Source organism: Natator depressus, chromosome 8 (genome assembly GCF_965152275.1).
Source record: "Natator depressus isolate rNatDep1 chromosome 8, rNatDep2.hap1, whole genome shotgun sequence".
Lineage (NCBI taxonomy): Eukaryota > Metazoa > Chordata > Testudines > Cheloniidae > Natator > Natator depressus.
The window spans coordinates 45040131-45057701 of record NC_134241.1 but is presented as its reverse complement, the minus strand read 5'-3'; the positions used below and the strand labels follow the sequence as shown (position 1 = coordinate 45057701).

The following is a 17571-nucleotide window of genomic DNA, read 5'->3' as shown; positions in this document are numbered from 1 at the left end:
ATTTTCAGCAAGAGACTTTTTGCCTCGTTAGCTTTTTAAAAAATGTACTGATTAGTAAAAGGAAGTGGTTTTTATTTTTAGCAACTCTCGGCTTTAAAAAGAAAAGTGAAGGCAAACAATAGTGAATACCGTTTGCCAGGAATGCAGATGGGAAGCCAAAGGTGTGTTTTGTCTTCTGTATTTAATTAATAGCATAACATTTGTCATGAAGACCCTGTGCCTAGAGAAGGGGTGTCCAACATAGGGCGCGTGGCTGGATCCAGTCCACTAGCTGTGTATGTGTGACCAACATGTCACATTCTCATTGTGCAGAATCTCAGATTTCATTTTTTAATGATAGTACGTTTCTAGCCTTCATGGTCATGAAGAAAACCTTCTGAAGGTGAATCGAATGAAACCAATGCAGTGTTGCCTTCCTGAGTCTGCAGACAGCCTGACACAATGTGAAACCTTCTGTCCCCTATTAATCTCATACGAGTGTCAATTAAAATGACTTAAACAATTCAATGTCTCATCTAATTAATTTCCTGCCATTGCAGGGGCTTCAAGCATAGGTGGCACCTCGGTCTCTCCTGTTCTCTGCCTGTGGCACACAACAGCTCCTGAGTCCTCCTGAGGACTGAAAGGCATTAGTCTGATTTAAGTTATTGGGCTCAATGTAGGGCTTTCTGGGAGAAATGTAATGGCCTGTATTATGCAGTAGGTCGGACCAGATGATCTGATGGTCCCTTCTGGCTTTTATGTCAGCATTAACTACGGCATTGATGATCATCTTAGTGGCTGTAGTGGGGAGACAGCTAGGAGTGAGAATTGGGAATTGTATTCATTCCTTGCAGCAGAGGTTCTGAAGATCTCATTAGCCCTCTCTGTACTCACATGCTCAATCCAGGCAGCACATGCCTGGCTCCAGCCAAACCAGCCTCACATGGCTGTGCAAGGCAGTGAGGAATCCTTACTGACTTGGGTGATCCTATTGGGACTAGGGACAGACTAGCCCTAAATGTGTTTATCCATCTGTGTGCCGATTACATTCTCCTTCCCCCATCATTTTGTGGTGATTTTCACTCCCTCTATTGTCTCTGCTCTCCTCTTCTTGTTCTTCTTCTGCCCCTGGGCTTCAAGTCCTGCCCTATTCCTTGCTCCTTTCATCTGCATCGTCCTTCATCATCCTCTTTCCATCTTTTCTGGTCTCTTGTATTCTTTTTCCCCAGTCCCAAGTCTCTTCTCTCTTCCCTGCTGACCTCCTCCCCCCAGAGGTCCTCTTGCTTCTGAACTGCAGGCCCAGAACCACCACTGTTGCTGTTGTTCCTTTCTGCAGCTTTGGCAGGGGCCAGGAGGGAGCGTCTGAGAAGTGGAGATGCTGATGTGTGAACTGGGAAAACAGGAGAGGAATCTCTGGCTGTGGAGACGTCCCAGGGTTTTATTAAACAGGGAGAAAATCTTCTTTTCAGTAAAACAGGCAAGGATGCTAGGACTCAGTTCCCCCTAACAGATTGAATATAGTGACTTATAGAAGAAGTGACTTTTGTTCCCCACCTAAAGAAAAAAAATCTGTCTCATCTCTTTCCACTTTACAGTCTAAAATAAGCCTGGTCCACAAAGAGACTTGAATCCACATTACCAGTGAAACCTGGCTGAAGAACTGTTTCAATATTTTCTTTCTAAAAAGGTGTGAACACGGTTTCCAATCACAGTGTAGTCTGAGCCCAAGAGGCCGGGAATATAATGAACACTTGCCAATTTTATAGAAAAAAGTAAATAAAAGGCTGTTTACACCTCCAGACCAACAGGAATGTATTGTAAAATGCATCCACTTTTGTAAGTGCTCTGTGATGGTCATGGACAGACGTGAATATAAGATGTAAGTGGAAATAAAAGCCTTTTATTTAGAACTATCCTGGCTTTTCTTCTTAGTCCAGCGATGATCTTAAAGCAGGGCCTCCCACTGTAATTACAGCTATGCTTCACTGAAAGCATATTTTGTGGACTATGTCTCTAGAATGATAGCAGTTCTGAAAAGGCAGATGCTTGAAGAGTTCCCATATGGTTCTGATCGAGTTTTAAGTCTAGACTTGCTTTATTTAGTGACTTTTGCTCTGCATTTGTCTAGCTAAAGCTATTCGGAGCTCTCTTAAAACTGAAAAAAAAAATACCGTGTGCTCTTTAGATTAAAAATAAAATAAACCTTTTTTATTTTTTAATTTTTGGGTGGAAGTAGAAGTTAAGCCCTCGTATAAAACCCCACTGAAATCTTCAAAGGAGGAGTCACTCCAGAAACATCAGGGAGTTATTAAATAGGATTTCATTGGTAAATTCTTTATGTTCTGCTTAATGTATGCTAGTTAGAAGTTCTGATTCTTTCTGCAGACTCGTTTACTCAATCCTATGAACGTATGCTCCCCTGCTCCTTTAGCAATAACTTTTACAAACACAGCATTTCCCTTTCAAAAAATGGACCCAGCAGGCCATTAGCTAAAGGGGGCCAGGTTCTGGGGGTCTGCCCCAAAAGTTGAAACTTCAGTGAAAAGAGTTGAGGCAACAGCTAAATAGGAATCACTGTAGAAATGACATTTTTATCTAAAAGGACTGTCTGATTCTGAATCTGCCCAGAAATCAACCTTTTGGACCCTGTGAACAGCTAACGCAGTGAATCCGGTCCCAGAATATGAGAGAGTCTGATGAAAGCAGAAAAACTGTGGGCTCTGCTGTCTCTACCAATATCATCTCTTGGCTTCAGACTAAACATTTAATTGGACTTAGTCACATATTTACTCATTGACATGGCAGCTAGCACAGCACACAGATCGTTTGGGTTTGTTTTTCTCTAATTTTCTTTTGATCTGAATGAGTTCAGAAGATTACAGCTCCCCCTGCTGCTGGTTGTAGTCTATAGATCACTGTAGTTTTAAGGGAACATTTGTGTAACCTTTGCTCACACTTCACACTAAAAAAACAGGGATTTTTACAGGCTGAAACCCATTGTTTCCTCAGAACTTTATTTTTCAGCTGATTTAGTCCGACTGAAATAAGAAGGTGGCCTTAAGAAAGATGATCCTATGGGCTCAGCCAGCTGTATTTACCAGGAATAATAGAGGACCTGGCTCTCTGCTCCGTTACACCAGTGTAACCGATTGCTGAAATTCCTTCCATTGTAAGCTCCAGGCCTAAAGTGAGGGAAGAGGAAAGAAGGCCTGTGTTGCAGGCCTGTCCTCCTGTGCTAGAAGTCCAGATTCCTTCAAACTAAGAAGGTGAAAACCTACTGAAAGCCAAAAAGTGGGCCTACACTCGCTATGCCCCCGGCCAAGGAAATCTGGGTGAGTGATAGGTAGGCTTAGCAGAATTAGATTGTTTTTTTTATCATGTTGATGGATTATATTGATATTTATTTTTAAGCATTTTTATCTATGTAAATTTTCACAGTTGTGGGAAATTATGTGTGGGGTCAGAGTGTAATTATTCACTGACAGTAGGTGCTGAGATTCAAAACGTTAAAACCGTCAAAACAGAAATGTCAGCATCCCATGTCGACATGTACAAAATAACTCAACTGAGTTTCCTTAATTCAAACTCTGAAGTTCTCAAGCAGTATTTTCCTTACTTTGCCCATCTGTAAATTTCTGTTATTATTGAAGGAAATAATTTTTCTTTGGTTTGTGTGTGTCTGGGGAAATCAACATTTACCAACTTTTCCTGATTAAAAATCTAATCCTTCCAAGCCTAGTGATCAGCAGCTTCCAGGCCTGCCCTTTTCGCTCCCTCCCTCTTCAACTGGTGTAAATCTTTGTAGCTCCACCGCAGTCAATAGAGCTAGGGCAGTTTACACCAGATGAGCATCTGGTCCTCTCTCTATAGTGCATGCTGGCATCAGGAACAAAAGCTACAGATGCCAGCATTCAGGTTCCCTGCCTCTGGGAGGCTGCTAGACTAGGAGTTGCCTCGCATAACTGCTATGTTCAGTGGCTTGTGGAACCAGAGGGACTTCGCTGGGGGGAGCACTGCATTGTAGGACAGTCGTGGAAGGAATAAGGCTACGTAGCGCTTTAGTGTATATAAACGGGGTGTAGAACAAGACAACCAAACTAATTTCACTGAAACCGAAACCAAATTGAAACTCAGGCCTCTATCTTACTGTGCCATCTAATTTCTGACCAACCTAGTCTAAATGTAAATTTGAACACAAGAATTTGGAAGTATGATATTTGGATTCAATGTACTGTATCGTTCAAGTTTGTGCTGAGATACATTGCTGGTCTTATCTTTCACATTTACTATGAAGAAGCTGTATGAATTCTCTCTTGTTTGTAAATTGTACACACATTAGTTGGTGTTTTCAGTAAGCACTAAGCAATGCAACATGATGTACTTCAACAAAGGAACAGTTTAATGTAATCCAGCACAAATGCAGAGCATTACAAGTGGTTCTTTACAAAACTACCAATTTTGTAATCTGAGCTAACAAACTAACACTGAAGCTAGCTGAGTAGCATTCTTCTATTAGAAAAATACACCATGAAGAAATTGCTGTTTAGGGATTTTATTTTAGCTTGTTGATTTCCACTAGGATATCAATTGGAGTCTGCCCCATTTGTGTTGTGTGTTAGGGATTAAGATTCTCATTTCTCCACAGGGCAGTGTATTGAAATACAAGCTAAACTTAAAACAAAACAAAGCTTTTCAAGCATAAACGTGCTTCAAATATTGAGTCCCAGTTCAAAAAATACTAACACTCATGCTTTTTATCTTCAAAGCACTTTTAGTGCCAGGAGGCCAGCTTCCAGTGAGGTCATTGGCAAAACTCACATTAGGTTCAGTAGAAGCAGAATTGGGCCCATTTATCCCAAAAGTCCCCCCTGTGAGGTAGGGAAGCAGTCAGAGAGCTTGTGACTTGCTCACTGGGTGTTAATGGCGTCACTGCTAGCAATGGATTTAGAACTCAGGAGTTCTTGTGCTCAGACCGCACTCCAGCTATACAGACTGGCTTGGCAGGGTTCGATTTACATCGGTATGGTGTAAGGAAGGCTGGGGTCCTGGCGGGGCAGAGCAGAGACCCTTAGCGGGGGCCGCAAGCAAGGCGATGACTGCCGGGGTGCAGGGGGAGGCCACCCCGCTGCCGAATGACACCTGCCTGGTGACAGAGCCATTCGGCAGCGGGGTGGCCTCCACAGCAGCTGGTGGTTTGGGCTCCTCCTCACAGTCCTGGCTGGAGGTCTCTGCTCTGCCCCACCAGGACTACAGCCTTCCCCACACTTTATGCCTGCAGAGATCACTCCCCTGACAGCCTCGCTTCAGAGGGCTCCTTGCACGGCCACGAGACCAGTGACCCCCAAACCCTGCAGGCGCAAGGTACAGGAAAGGCTGGGATCTCATGAGAGCAGAGCCTCCCAGCCAGAACTGCAACGAGGAGGAGGACGACGAGCCCCTGGCCGCAGGGAGGCCACTCTGCTGCTGAATGGCTCCGTCCAGTGGTGAGCTGGAGCCGGTTTGCACCGGTTTGCTAGAACCAGTTGTTAAATTTAGAAGCCCTTTTAGAACCGGTTGTTCCATGAGGGACAACCGGTTCTAAAAGGGCTTCTAAATTTAACTGGCCAAAAGTGGCGCCTTAGGCGCCAACTCCATGGTTGCTCCAGGACTGGAGCACCCAAGGGGAAAATTTGGTGGGTGCAGAGCACCCAGCGGCAGCTCCCCAGCCCCAGCTCGCCTCCGCCTCCTCCCCGAACACGCCGCCCTCCTCTGCTTCTCCAGCCCCACACCCAGCTTCCCGCGAATCAGCTGTTCGCGTGGGAAGCTGGGGCAGGCTGAGAAGCAGGCCGCAGCTTCCCGCTCAGGTCCGTGGAGGTGGAGGTGAGCTGGGGCGGGCGGGGCACAAGGAGGGCCGCCCGCGCCACAGCAGGTAACCGGGGGGGGAGGCGCATGGGAACTGCTCCCCACCCCAGCTCACCTTCACCACCCTCGGCCTGAGCGGGAAGCCGCCGCCTGCTTCTCAGCCCGCCCCGGCTTCCTGCGTGAACAGCTGATTCGCGGGAAGCCAGGGGAGGGGGCGGAGAAGCAGAGCGGGGCGGCACATTCAGGGGAGGAGGCGGAGGAGGAGTGGAGGTGAGCTGGGGCCGGGTGCGGGGTGGGGAGCTGCCGGTGGGTGCTCTGCACCCGCCAAATTTTCCCCTTGGGTGCTCCAGCCCCGGAGCACCCACGGAGTCGGCTCCTAAGGCGCCACTTTTGATGTGATCAGTGGGGGAGCGGCCGTTCCCCCTGTTCCCCCCCAGCTACGCTCCCCCGCCCCTAGGAGCCAGAGGGACTCCCCAGGTAAGCACCTCCGGGTCTCCCCACCTCGCTCTCCAGCAGGTCCCTCTGGCTCTTAGGGGTGGGGTGGGCACCCACTACAGTGGCCCACGAGACCCTCCTGCCTGGCTCTGGGGGCAGTCAGGGGACAGGGGAGGGGGGTGGATGGGGCAGGGGTCCTGGGGGGGGGCATCAAGGAACACAGGGGGTTGGATAGGGCAGGAGTCCCGGGGGGCAGGGGTGGGCAACGACCCCCTCGTGGGGTGAGGAGGGGACGTGTTGTTAAGATTTTGGCAGCTCATCACTGGCTCCGTCCCTGAGCAGGAGCTATTCAGCTACAAGGATGGCCTCTCCTATGGCCGGGGTCTCGTCCTCTTCACGGCCCTGTCATAGAATCATAGAAGATTAGGGTTGGAAGAGACCTCAGGAGGTCATCTAGTCCAACCCCCTGCTCAGAGCAGGACCAACCTCAACTAAATCATCCCAGCCAAGGTTTTGTCAAGCCGGGCCTTAAAAACCTCTAAGGATGGAGATTCCATCACCTCCCTAGGTAACCCATTCCAGTGCTTCACCACCCTCCTAGTGAAATAGTTTGTCCTAATATCCAACCTAGACCTTCCCCACTGCAACTTGAGACCATTGCTTCTTGTTCTGTCATCTGCCACCACTGAGAACAGCTGAGCTCCATCCTCTTTGGAACCCCCCTTCAGGTAGTTGAAGGCTCCTATCAAATCCCCCCTCATCCTTCTCTTTTGCAGACTAAATAAGCCCAGTTCCCTCAGCCTCTCCTCATAAGTCATGTGCCCTAGCCCCCTAATCATTTTCGTTGCCCTCCGCTGGACTGTCTCCAATTTGTCCACGTCGTTTCTGTAAGAGGGGGCCCAAAACTGGACACAATACTCCAGATGTGGCCTCACCAGTGCCGAAGAGAGGGGAATAATCACTTCCCTTGATCTGCTGGCAGTGCTCCTACTAATGCAGCCCAATATGCCATTAGCTTCTTGGCAACAAGGGCACACTGTGGATCCTGTCTGAGGGTCTCTCCTCTGTCCCTCCAAGACCCCAATCATTCCTGCACCTCGCACCTGCAGCACTGCTGACATGTCCCCATTCATTCACTCACTCACCAGTCAGGAGTGGGTGCTGTCCCTGAGCTGGAACCATTCAGCAGCACCTTGCAGATGGGGGCTCATCCTTCACCTTGCAGTCTTGGATGGGGATCTCTGCTGCACCAGGGCAGGACTGCAGCCCACCCCACACCTTGCTCCCTCATATCTTGAGCCCCCTGCAGTCCTGCTCTCAGTGCTGGGAGCCCCCTACAGGCCAGCTGTCAGCACTGCCATGCTCCACCCCATGTAAATTTCAACAACTGCCCTACCCCACCCCATGGAATTTTCCACAACTGTAAAATAAAAATCAGAAAAAATAAAAAACAAAATTGATCATCAAAACTGCAAAAAAAACCCAAACTCTTATTCTGCCCAGCCTTTACGCAGACATGTGGTGGTCTGGGTTGAATTAAAAAATAAAGGAAGAATTGACATTTCCTGCTTAATAAAATGGGGAGCAAAACCACCCTTTACGAGTTGGGGAAGGGGCAGAATGTAGTGTAATAAAATGCGGCATAAAAACCCTGCTGGAGAGAGCTAAGCAACAAGCAAAGGAAGCTGATTGGCTGTGCCGAATAATCAGAACATGTAAACAAAACTAGAAGAGAGCTGGGTGTGGCAGCAGGGAAATAAGAGGAGCCATCTGCAAGCTGAACTGTGCCAGTGTCCGGCTGTCTGGCATGGCAAGACGGGGGGAGGGGGTCCATTTGCCAATTGATTTTTGTTTGTACTATTAAACAATACAAATAGACCCATCCTAGGGAATCATCTTACAGCACATTTTTGCACAGATCTTGAGAAACAGGCAAGGACTGGCCTGTTTCCCAAGATCTGTGAGAGAGATGGGTCGTCCTTCAGGATAGGTTGTAGATCCCTGCTGAAGTGAAGAAACAGATTGACAGAGCCGGAAGAGTACCCAGAAGTTACCTACTACAGGACAGGCCCAACAAAGGAAATAACAGAATGCCACTAGCCATCACCTTCAGCCCCCAACTAAAACCTCTCCAGCGCATCATCAAGGATCTACAACCTGTTCTGAAGGACGACCCATCACTCTCACAGATCTTGGGAGACAGGCCAGTCCTTGCTTACAGACAGCCCGCCAACCTGAAGCAAATACTCACCAGCAACCACACACCACCCAACAGAACCACTAACCCAGGAACCTATCCTTGCAACAAAGCCCGTTGCCAACTGTGTCCACATATCTATTCAGGGGACACCATCATAGGGCCTAATCACATCAGCCACACTATCAGAGGCTCGTTCACCTGCACATCTACCAATGTGATATATGCCATCATGTGCCAGCAATGCCCCTCTGCCATGTACATTGGCCAAACTGGACAGTCTCTACGTAAAAGAATAAATGGACACAAATCAGACGTCAAGAATTATAACATTCAAAAACCAGTCGGAGAACACTTCAATCTCTTTGGTCACTTGATTACAGACCTAAAAGTGGCAATTCTTCAACAAAAAAACTTCAGAAACAGACTCCAATGAGAGACTGCTGAATTGGAATTAATTTGCAAACTGGATACAATTAACTTAGGCTTGAATAGAGACTGGGAGTAGATGGGTCATTACACAAAGTAAAACTATTTCCCCTTGTTTATTCCCCACCCCCACCCCGCACTGTTTCTCACACGTTCTAGTCAACTGCTGGAAATGGCCCACCTTGCTTATCACTACAAAAGGTTCCCCCCGCCCCCCCCCCCCCCCGCTCTCCTGCTGGTAATAGCTCACCTTACCTGATCACTCTCCTTACAGTGTGTATGGTAACACCCATTGTTTCATGTTCTCTGTGTATATAAATCTCCCCACTGTATTTTCCACTGAATGCATCCGATGAAGTGAGCCGTAGCTCACAAAAGCTTATGCTCAAATAAATTGATTAGTCTCTAAGGTGCCAGAAGTACTCCTTTTCTTTTTGCGGATACAGACTAACACGGCTGTTACTCTGAAATCTGTCTTTACACAAGTGCTCCCATTGCGTTCAAGTAAGAGAAACTTCATCCTGCATTGGAACTAGACCTACGAGTGAGCTAGCCACTAGGGGGAATGCCAGTGGCATGAAATGCCTTGGAAGCAGAATCATTCATTTCATAAGGGCAGTCATGAACATGTAGACCTACGCACATGCTTCAGTTACTCCATGGGAGTAGCTTATTCACTTCAGTGGGGTTGAATGTGGTTAAAGTTAAGCACAACAGCAGTAAAAGGAGAAAATGTCCCTTGGAGTGAAGGACTGAGCTATACTTGAGCTCCAGACTGATATGTATCTGCGTTCACACACGGTCTCGTACTTATGATTCCCACCAAAACTTCTTAAGTCAAGAAGCGAACAGGTCTTGGCCTCACTGGGCCCTGTGACATTGAACCCACTCAGTAGTCTTTTCCCAGCTCACCATTCTTGCCCCGTTACTGCAGGAGAACTGGGAGCTAACAAGCTAATGATCCCAGTGTTAGCTGCGAAGGCCAGTATTTTCAAAAGTTGCTTCTAAGCTCTAATTGAAGCAAATGGGAGCTTCGGGTTCACAACGCCTTCTGGAAATCAGGCCCAAGATTCCGCAAATTGGGCATCGCAATCTACAGCCACTTTTGAAAACTTGGCTCTAATTCCATTCTGTGCCTTTCTAAGCTGGGAGGGACATCTGACCAATCAACCTCTGAACCTTTTAAACAGAGAACAAACTGTTGGCCATTCCAGAGGGAGTATCTGTACTGCTCATGGAGCTGTTCAGTGAACATTTTACCTTCTTACCTATTGCAAATGCTTATGGGCTGTCCTGTTCCATTGTAATTGGAAGTAGAAATGCGACATATAGCTGCATGTGCATGGTAACGCAGCAATAGCAAAATTTTGCAGCAGTGAAAAGGTTACAGATTCATACTCAGTGTTTCTGCTTGTTTCCTCTTTCTCTTTTTCTCTCTTTCTCTCTCTAGCCGAAGACCACCCCCTTCACCCACTCGACCCACTGTAATTCGTCCGTTAGATTCATCCCTGTTAGATTAAGTGAAGTTTCTGGCATGTCATTAATTGCTAACCAAATGTATGGAAGCAACTCGCTTGATAACTGTTGCAATAACCAAGGTATAGTCGCATGTATGGACATCTGTAGGCAAGTAACCGATTTTACTAATATACTCTGTCCATTCTGTATTGCTTATGAGGTCTGAAATGTCATGGGAAGGTCTGTGATGCCTTGACTTTCCCTCTTGCAAACAGCTGATTTCTTAGCTAGTATATTGACACATATATTAATGCAGGCACTTGAGTGTTCCCAGTTCTATACAATCAAACAGGGGCTTGCTGTATTGTGTGTTGTGTTGACCAAGTGCTTAGAGTTTGCCTCTTCCCCATTTCAAAGGGACATCTTGTTTTTATAAGTAGCTTCCAGGTTTCTGCGTCAGATTGTTTAAAGAAAGGCTTCCTATAATTTGGGATTATAGTTATACACATTTCCTTCCTTAAATGCCAACTGGGCTGAGAGAAACAATGTTGTCTCTAATTAAAATCTCCTGAACGCCCCATAATTACACATGTCCTCATGTCTCTTTCACAAGCCTGCTGGATGGTTACTTTCACTATAATTTCTCAACATCAGAAGCCTCTAGTTTATGAAGGACGTTGCTAAGGAAAATAAGGCCATATATAGTGTGATGGGCTCCGCTCTTTGTGTCCCTCTTTACAGGCCAAGGGGCAGTCAGTCTTCTCTTTTAGTAACTGGTAAGAGCCAGATTCTGATCCCCTTGCTCACACTGGGTAGTATTTCCTCACATGAGCATTCCTACCAAACTCGATGGGAGCATGAGTGTAAACTTAACACACCATGAGTAAGGTGTCAGAGTCTGGAGTAAGTGGGTGGTATATTTGGCATTTCAGTGTGAGAAACTGGAACAGATTGGATATGTGAATGTCTGTAACTGAGCCACCAATTGCTTACCCACTATTTGAATGATATTTTGACCAAAGTCACAGAGTTCAGATCTGAATTTGAATCTGAGCTTTCTCGGTAGTGAGTGCTGTTTGGATCGAGGATTTTGGTTGAAGCTGATCTCTCTTTTCAACCATTATTAAAACCCTCAGACAAAATTACACTGTGTAAAGATTTTGCATTTTCATTCATTGAAATCCCCTGTGGCTTGGTATGATAGTCCCTTTATCCAACTAAAACAAGTGAGAAGTGATCAGCTATATATCCTGGAGATGTGTTATTTTAACAGCTGTTCATTTTCAAGGGTCCTATTGTTTGTTGTTGTTTACAAAAAGCTTTATCTTAACTAGTTATCTTGCCATTTTAAATAGATCAGGAAATTTCCCTCCCTGGTGTACAACAAATGAAGTGGACAGAATTAAACTAATTTGGCCTGATGTCTTCAGAAAGTATTTGTTGTTAGTTTATTATCGTTACAGTTCCTAAGGGAAGGCAGTTAGTGGTTATGACGGCCATCACTGTAATGAATCAATCTAATGAATTCATGTATTGAAGCTGTATGTGGTGCTACAGTACACAGTATCTCAGTGGAGGGATCCTGTCAGAACCGCAACCAGTGGGAATTTTGCCTGTTAAATATTCCCAGACTGTTGATTTAAATAATAGCTGTGTCCACCACTGAAGCAAATTGTGTTTCTGCTACATAAGAGAGTTTAACTTGGGAAAGCAGCGTGATTTTTATATTAGTTTAATTTCCTGTCAACCTTATACTCAGCACACGCACCTGTAGAGTCTAGAGGTCAGTGTTTTAAGCACTGCAAAGATGGACTTTGACACGTTGGTGATCTTAGTGAATTGCTAAAATGGCCAATGTTAATTTGAAGAACATGCTAAAATACTGAACAAACTTATAAAATCATCTTTAAAGTAAAAAGAAATTGCACCTTCTAAATTCAGTTGTGCTGTTTTGAATTATGGGAAAGTAAAAGATTACATTTCAATGATGTTTCTATGCTTTCCACTCTTTAGTATTCTGTAATTTAATACGTAACATGTTATTTATTATAGGTATTTATATGGTACTATACCAGGAGGTGTATGCTTTACAGGCAAAACTTCTGTATTTATTATCTCCAAGTTTTAATTTGCAACCAACTTCTATTATAAAGCCCTATTTTAGCACCCTTTTAACTTTGACTTTGGAAACTGATTTGGCAAAAAAAATTGAAATTTTTTTTCAAAAAGCACAGGAGAAAGTGTCTAGTTAAATCTGCTTGAGACAGCTACATTTTAAAGAAAATAGACTGAAGTTAAGCCAAGTTATTAATAATTTTTTTTGTGGATAAATCTTAAACTGCCCACACATTGCCTGATTCTGAGTTCATGTACGCTGTTGTCAATCTATAGTAACTCCACTGAAGTCATTGGAATTACAGCAGAGTAAATTCTGCATAACCGAGATCAGAATCAGGCCCATAACATATTGGGCCTAATTCTCAATTGCCCTGTATTTTTGTAGTCATTTACTTCAGTGCAAAGTGGGTATAAAGAAATCAGAATGGGATAGCATCTGACACACAGTTTGCACTGAAGTAAATGGCTACAAAAGGTGAAGAGAATTGGGCTCGTTTTTATCAGTCACTAAGAAATGCATATTTCATCACAGTGCAGCAACCTTAAATCTGACCCAAAATAAAGAGTATTCTTTCATCAGTGATCTCAAAATATAAACAATACAAAACTATTCTGGAAGGAAGCACAGCATTAAAATATGTGCGCATTAATCAGCCTCAAGTGCAAATCCACATACTCTGATAATTTTACCTTAAGTTGATAGTTATGCATTTTTCAGAGTAAACTACGTTTCTCAAGAAAAAGCAATTCTAAATACTTTACCAAAAAAGTCTACCGCCAGCTGATACAGATTCATCTTATAATCATAGTTCATGTTTGTCAGCATGGCAATCTGTGGAACTGCACTCTTCATTCCTACTCACCCTGATTACGTTTAGTTCCTCCTCCCCCCGCCCCCCCCCCAGTTCTTACCAGAAACATTCCTGGCAGCAGCTCACTCTGTGCTGGAAGGACAGCTGGACAACTCGCCAGTACTTCTGCCTAGATCTTCCAGTAGGGGAGTGGCTGACTGAGAAAGGTAGCCTTTCCCTCCACAGACAATGGCGTGCTAAGCCTGAGATCCCATATCCCAGACACACAGCCAGGGACTGTTCACCCTTCATTAGACTGTCTCTAGAAAATCTCAGAAGACTGACTGTAGAGGATGATTCTCTTCCTGCAGTTAACTTAATAGGAATGAAGGGCTGGGCGAGTTTGTCTGGCTGTGTGTGTGGAAAGATGGATCAAGGACTTCTCATGTTAGTGATCTCCAATCTCCATTCCATTCCTTAGTGAGCAGTGTCCATGTGGTTGGATGACCACTTCTAGTTTGGCTTCAGGCTGGTGCTCATCCATTATTTTGTTTAGGCGAAGCCTAGCTCTTAGCATGGATAGTGTATTGTGCCTTGCAAAGTCATGGTTGACCTTGCTGAAGAGGTGTAATGTGCCTGCTTGTGTCATAAGTAGCTCTCAGTCTGTAACCCTACACCTTCCTAAGACAAGGAGTGTCTGTGAAATGAAAAGGAAGGCTTAGCTATAGTAAATATGTATTTACTTCATTGCCTGTCTTATGGCACTTTCTGAATAAGCCTCTTCTAAAAGAGACTTCTGTTCTATTAAGAGAGATGTGTGTGTTTTGTGTAATGCCATCTTGTGTTATACTAGAACATAGAAAATATTATACTCGATATTGCAAGCCTCTATTTAAAACTATGTGCATACAGTACAGAGAGATTATTAGATAGATCTATTTGTCTTAAGAACTGAAGACCACTCAGTTGAATGCAGACCTGTTTTGCACTGATGGTATTGGTGAGGTGTTTCACCCTCTGCATTGGTTTTACGTGAGGCTCATGTCCTGCTTTTGTCTTTGATCCCCCCCTATGCCGTGCTCTGCATGTAACACAGTAGAACAGCTTCTTTTTGTAAATGAATATCACTCTGCCTGTCTTTCCTCTTGCTTTATCTCCAGGCGAGTGGATACAGATGGCTTCTCCCGTCCAGAGAGTCCAACGCACTTGCTTGATATGTGATTTGTTCCATGTTGCCGGCTGTTTGTTTTGTTCCCGGTTTGTGTTTTATCCCTCTCTACTTTTCCAGAATGATGTACACAGTGGCGTCGTTTTGTGAGGAGCAAGTGCTCAGATTCTCTCTGAATGTTGCTCTGTATGTTAATTGCCTCGTTAATATGAGCCACAACACCTGCCATTGGTTTTGCAGTATGTAAAGGATTACTGGCATGGATTTTTGCACACTGTGACTGGATCTCTGAATCCTCAGTCATTACCGAAGGTCTCATACACCTGCTGTAAAAATGTCGCACTGCATTTCTGAACCTGAAATAAAGGTAAATATTGGCTGGGTGTTTGTTACTTTCTGGATGTGGTTGAGAGCCTCACCTGTCTTTCAACATGATCATGCTACATTCCTTCAGTCTGTTTTGTCTTCTTTTGAAGAGCTCACCTTCTGGCATTACTGATGGGGATTTACCAAGGTGGTGAGTGTCAGAGTTTTGATCAGTAGGTGGAAGCTCTAGATATGCTGCTCCTTGAAAGGGGAGATGAGAGAAGAGCAATCCAAAGGGAGATTCCAGTATTAACTGAGTCTGCCACAGTTCTGGGGGAATAAGAGCACAGCAGGGTGCTAGAAACTTGGGTGAATGACTAGAAACTGGCACTAAAATTAGACATTCTAAGTGAAATTCATCGCTGAGCTGCAGGACAGCACGAATACTCACGGGCTTGCATGGGACTGGAATAGTGTGTCCGCTGGCTCTGTGCCTCGGGGAATTTCACCCTGAAGGAGTGAGTCTGTATGTTCAGATGCGTCAGAACATATCTAGGTTCCCCCCTCCAAGTTAGTACCGTCCAACTACTCAGTGCTGAGAGAAGAAATGGTTTCTACAACAAAACAAACAGTAAAAGCATGACAGCTCCTTAGATCAGGAGCTCAGTTACTGAATCACTGGCTCAGTTGGAGGCATCACTCAGAAGCTGTACTTTGATAGGTGCTGGAGAAACCAAAAGTGGGATGATTGCAGCAGCAGAGAAGTTAAAAAATGCCTGTCAGAATTTACAGCAGTTTTGCTGTAACCCTTGTGGATATTTCTTAAGTGGACTTAATGGCTGTGAAGGTCTTTTGTACTCACACAAACATCTCAATAGAAACTCATCTTCCCCCACATGCCCTGTCTTTAATACACTACAGATCCAAGAGACTTCACGTCAGCACGTGCTGAAAGCACTGCAAGCTTCTCCTCATGATGGGCAACTCATCTCCCCAGCGTGCTGCAAGCCATGCAGAGATCCAGCACATTGCTGATCATTTCTGATCAGCTTTGGCAGTAGTTTAATAATACTTCCTTCACCCAACTTTAGCCTTCCCCCATTACAGAGGCTTCCCTGTGATCGAAGGATAACTATCTTCATCATTATAGTCCCATTCCAATTTATCAGAGATTCCTCTGAATGCACTGCTGTGACCCAAAGAGCTTTGAGTGGCTTTTTTAGGGACATTCCATCTCAAATATAGTACATGTCATAATGCAAAGTAATGAAATGAATTTCACTAGGGTTCTGCGGAAAAGGACCTAGGGGTGACAGTGGACGAGAAGCTGGATATGAGTCAGCAGTGTGCCCTTGTTGTCAAGAAGGCCAATGGCATTTTGGGATGTATAAGTAGGGGCATAGCGAGCAGATCGAGGGACGTGATCGTTCCCCTCTATTCGACATTGGTGAGGCCTCATCTGGAGTACTGTGTCCAGTTTTGGGCCCCACACTACAAGAAGGATGTGGATAAATTGGAGAGAGTCCAGCGAAGGGCAAGAAAAATGATTAGGGGTCTGGAACACATGACTTATGAGGAGAGGCTGAGGGAACTGGGATTGTTTAGTCTGCAGAAGAGAAGAATGAGGGGGGATTTGATAGCTGCTTTCAACTACCTGAGAGGTGGTTCCAGAGAGGATGGTTCTAGACTATTCTCAGTGGTAGAAGAGGACAGGACAAGGAGTAATGGTCTCAAGTTGCAGTGGGCGAGGTTTAGGTTGGATATTAGGAAAAACTTTTTCACTAGGAGGGTGGTGAAACACTGGAATGCGTTACCTAGGGAGGTGGTAGAATCTCCTTCCTTAGAAGTTTTTAAGGTCAGGCTTGACAAAGCCCTGGCTGGGATGATTTAATTGGGGATTGGTCCTGCTTTGAGCAGGGTGTTGGACTAGATGACCTCCTGAGGTCCCTTCCAACCCTGATATTCTATGATTCTATGAATGCACATTGGAAAACATAATCCCAACTATACATATAAAATAATGGGGTCTAAATGAGCTGTTACCTCTCAAGAAAGAGATCTTGGAGTCACTGTGGATAGTTCTCTGAAAACATCCACTCAATGTGCAGCGGCAGTCAAAAAAGTGAACAGAACGTTGGGAATCATTAAGAAAGGGATAGATAATGAGACAGAAAATATCATATTGCCTCTATTATAAATCCATGGTACACCTACATCTTGAATACTGCATGCAGATGTGGTTGCCTCATCTCAAAAAGGATATATTGGAATTGGGAAAGGTGTGAAAAAGGGCAACAAAATTATTAGGGGTATGGAACGGCTTCCATATGAGGAGAGATTAATAAGACTGGGACTTTTCAACTTGGAAAAAAGACAACTAAGGGGGATATGATGGAAGTCTATAAAATCATGACTGGTGTGGAGAAAGTAAATAAGGAAGTGTTATTTACTCCTTCTCATAACACAAGGACTAGGGGTCATCAAATGAAATTAATAGAGAGCAGGTTTAAAACAAACAAAAGGAAGTGTTTCTTCACACAACTCACAGGCGACCTGTGGAACTCTTTGACAGAGGATGTTGTGAAGGCCAAGACTATAACAGGGTTCAAAAAAGGACTAGATAAATTCCTGGAGGATAGGTACATCAATGGCTATTAGCCAGGATGGGCAGGGATGGTGTCCCTAGCCTCTGTTTGCCAGAAGCTGGGAATGGGCGACAGGGGATGGATCACTTGATGATTACCTGTTCTGTTCATTCCCTCTGGGGCATCTGGCATTGGCCAGTGTCGGAAGACAGGATACTGGGCTAGATGGACCTTTGATCTGACCCCGTGTGGCCATTCTTA

At 44.9% G+C, this 17571-nt stretch overlaps 1 protein-coding gene across 4 annotated transcripts in view; it reads left to right on the top strand.

Annotated features, from left to right (window-relative positions):
- DNM3 (dynamin 3) overlaps positions 1 to 15840 on the top strand; it is a 301949-nt gene extending 286109 nt beyond the window's left edge. Inside the window, exons 21-22 of one of the 4 annotated variants that reach the window (XR_012640541.1) lie at positions 10335 to 10482; positions 14412 to 15827. Coding sequence is in view for 2 of the 4 variants with exons in the window: in XM_074960900.1 (XP_074817001.1) it covers positions 10335 to 10404 (70 nt within the window). In the remaining 2 variants the exon portion in view is untranslated. Of the gene's footprint in view, positions 1 to 10334 lie in introns of all 4 variants that reach the window. The other 3 variants (XR_012640540.1, XM_074960900.1, XM_074960899.1) reach the window with 3 other exon arrangements.
- The last annotated feature ends 1731 nt before the right edge of the window (positions 15841 to 17571 follow it).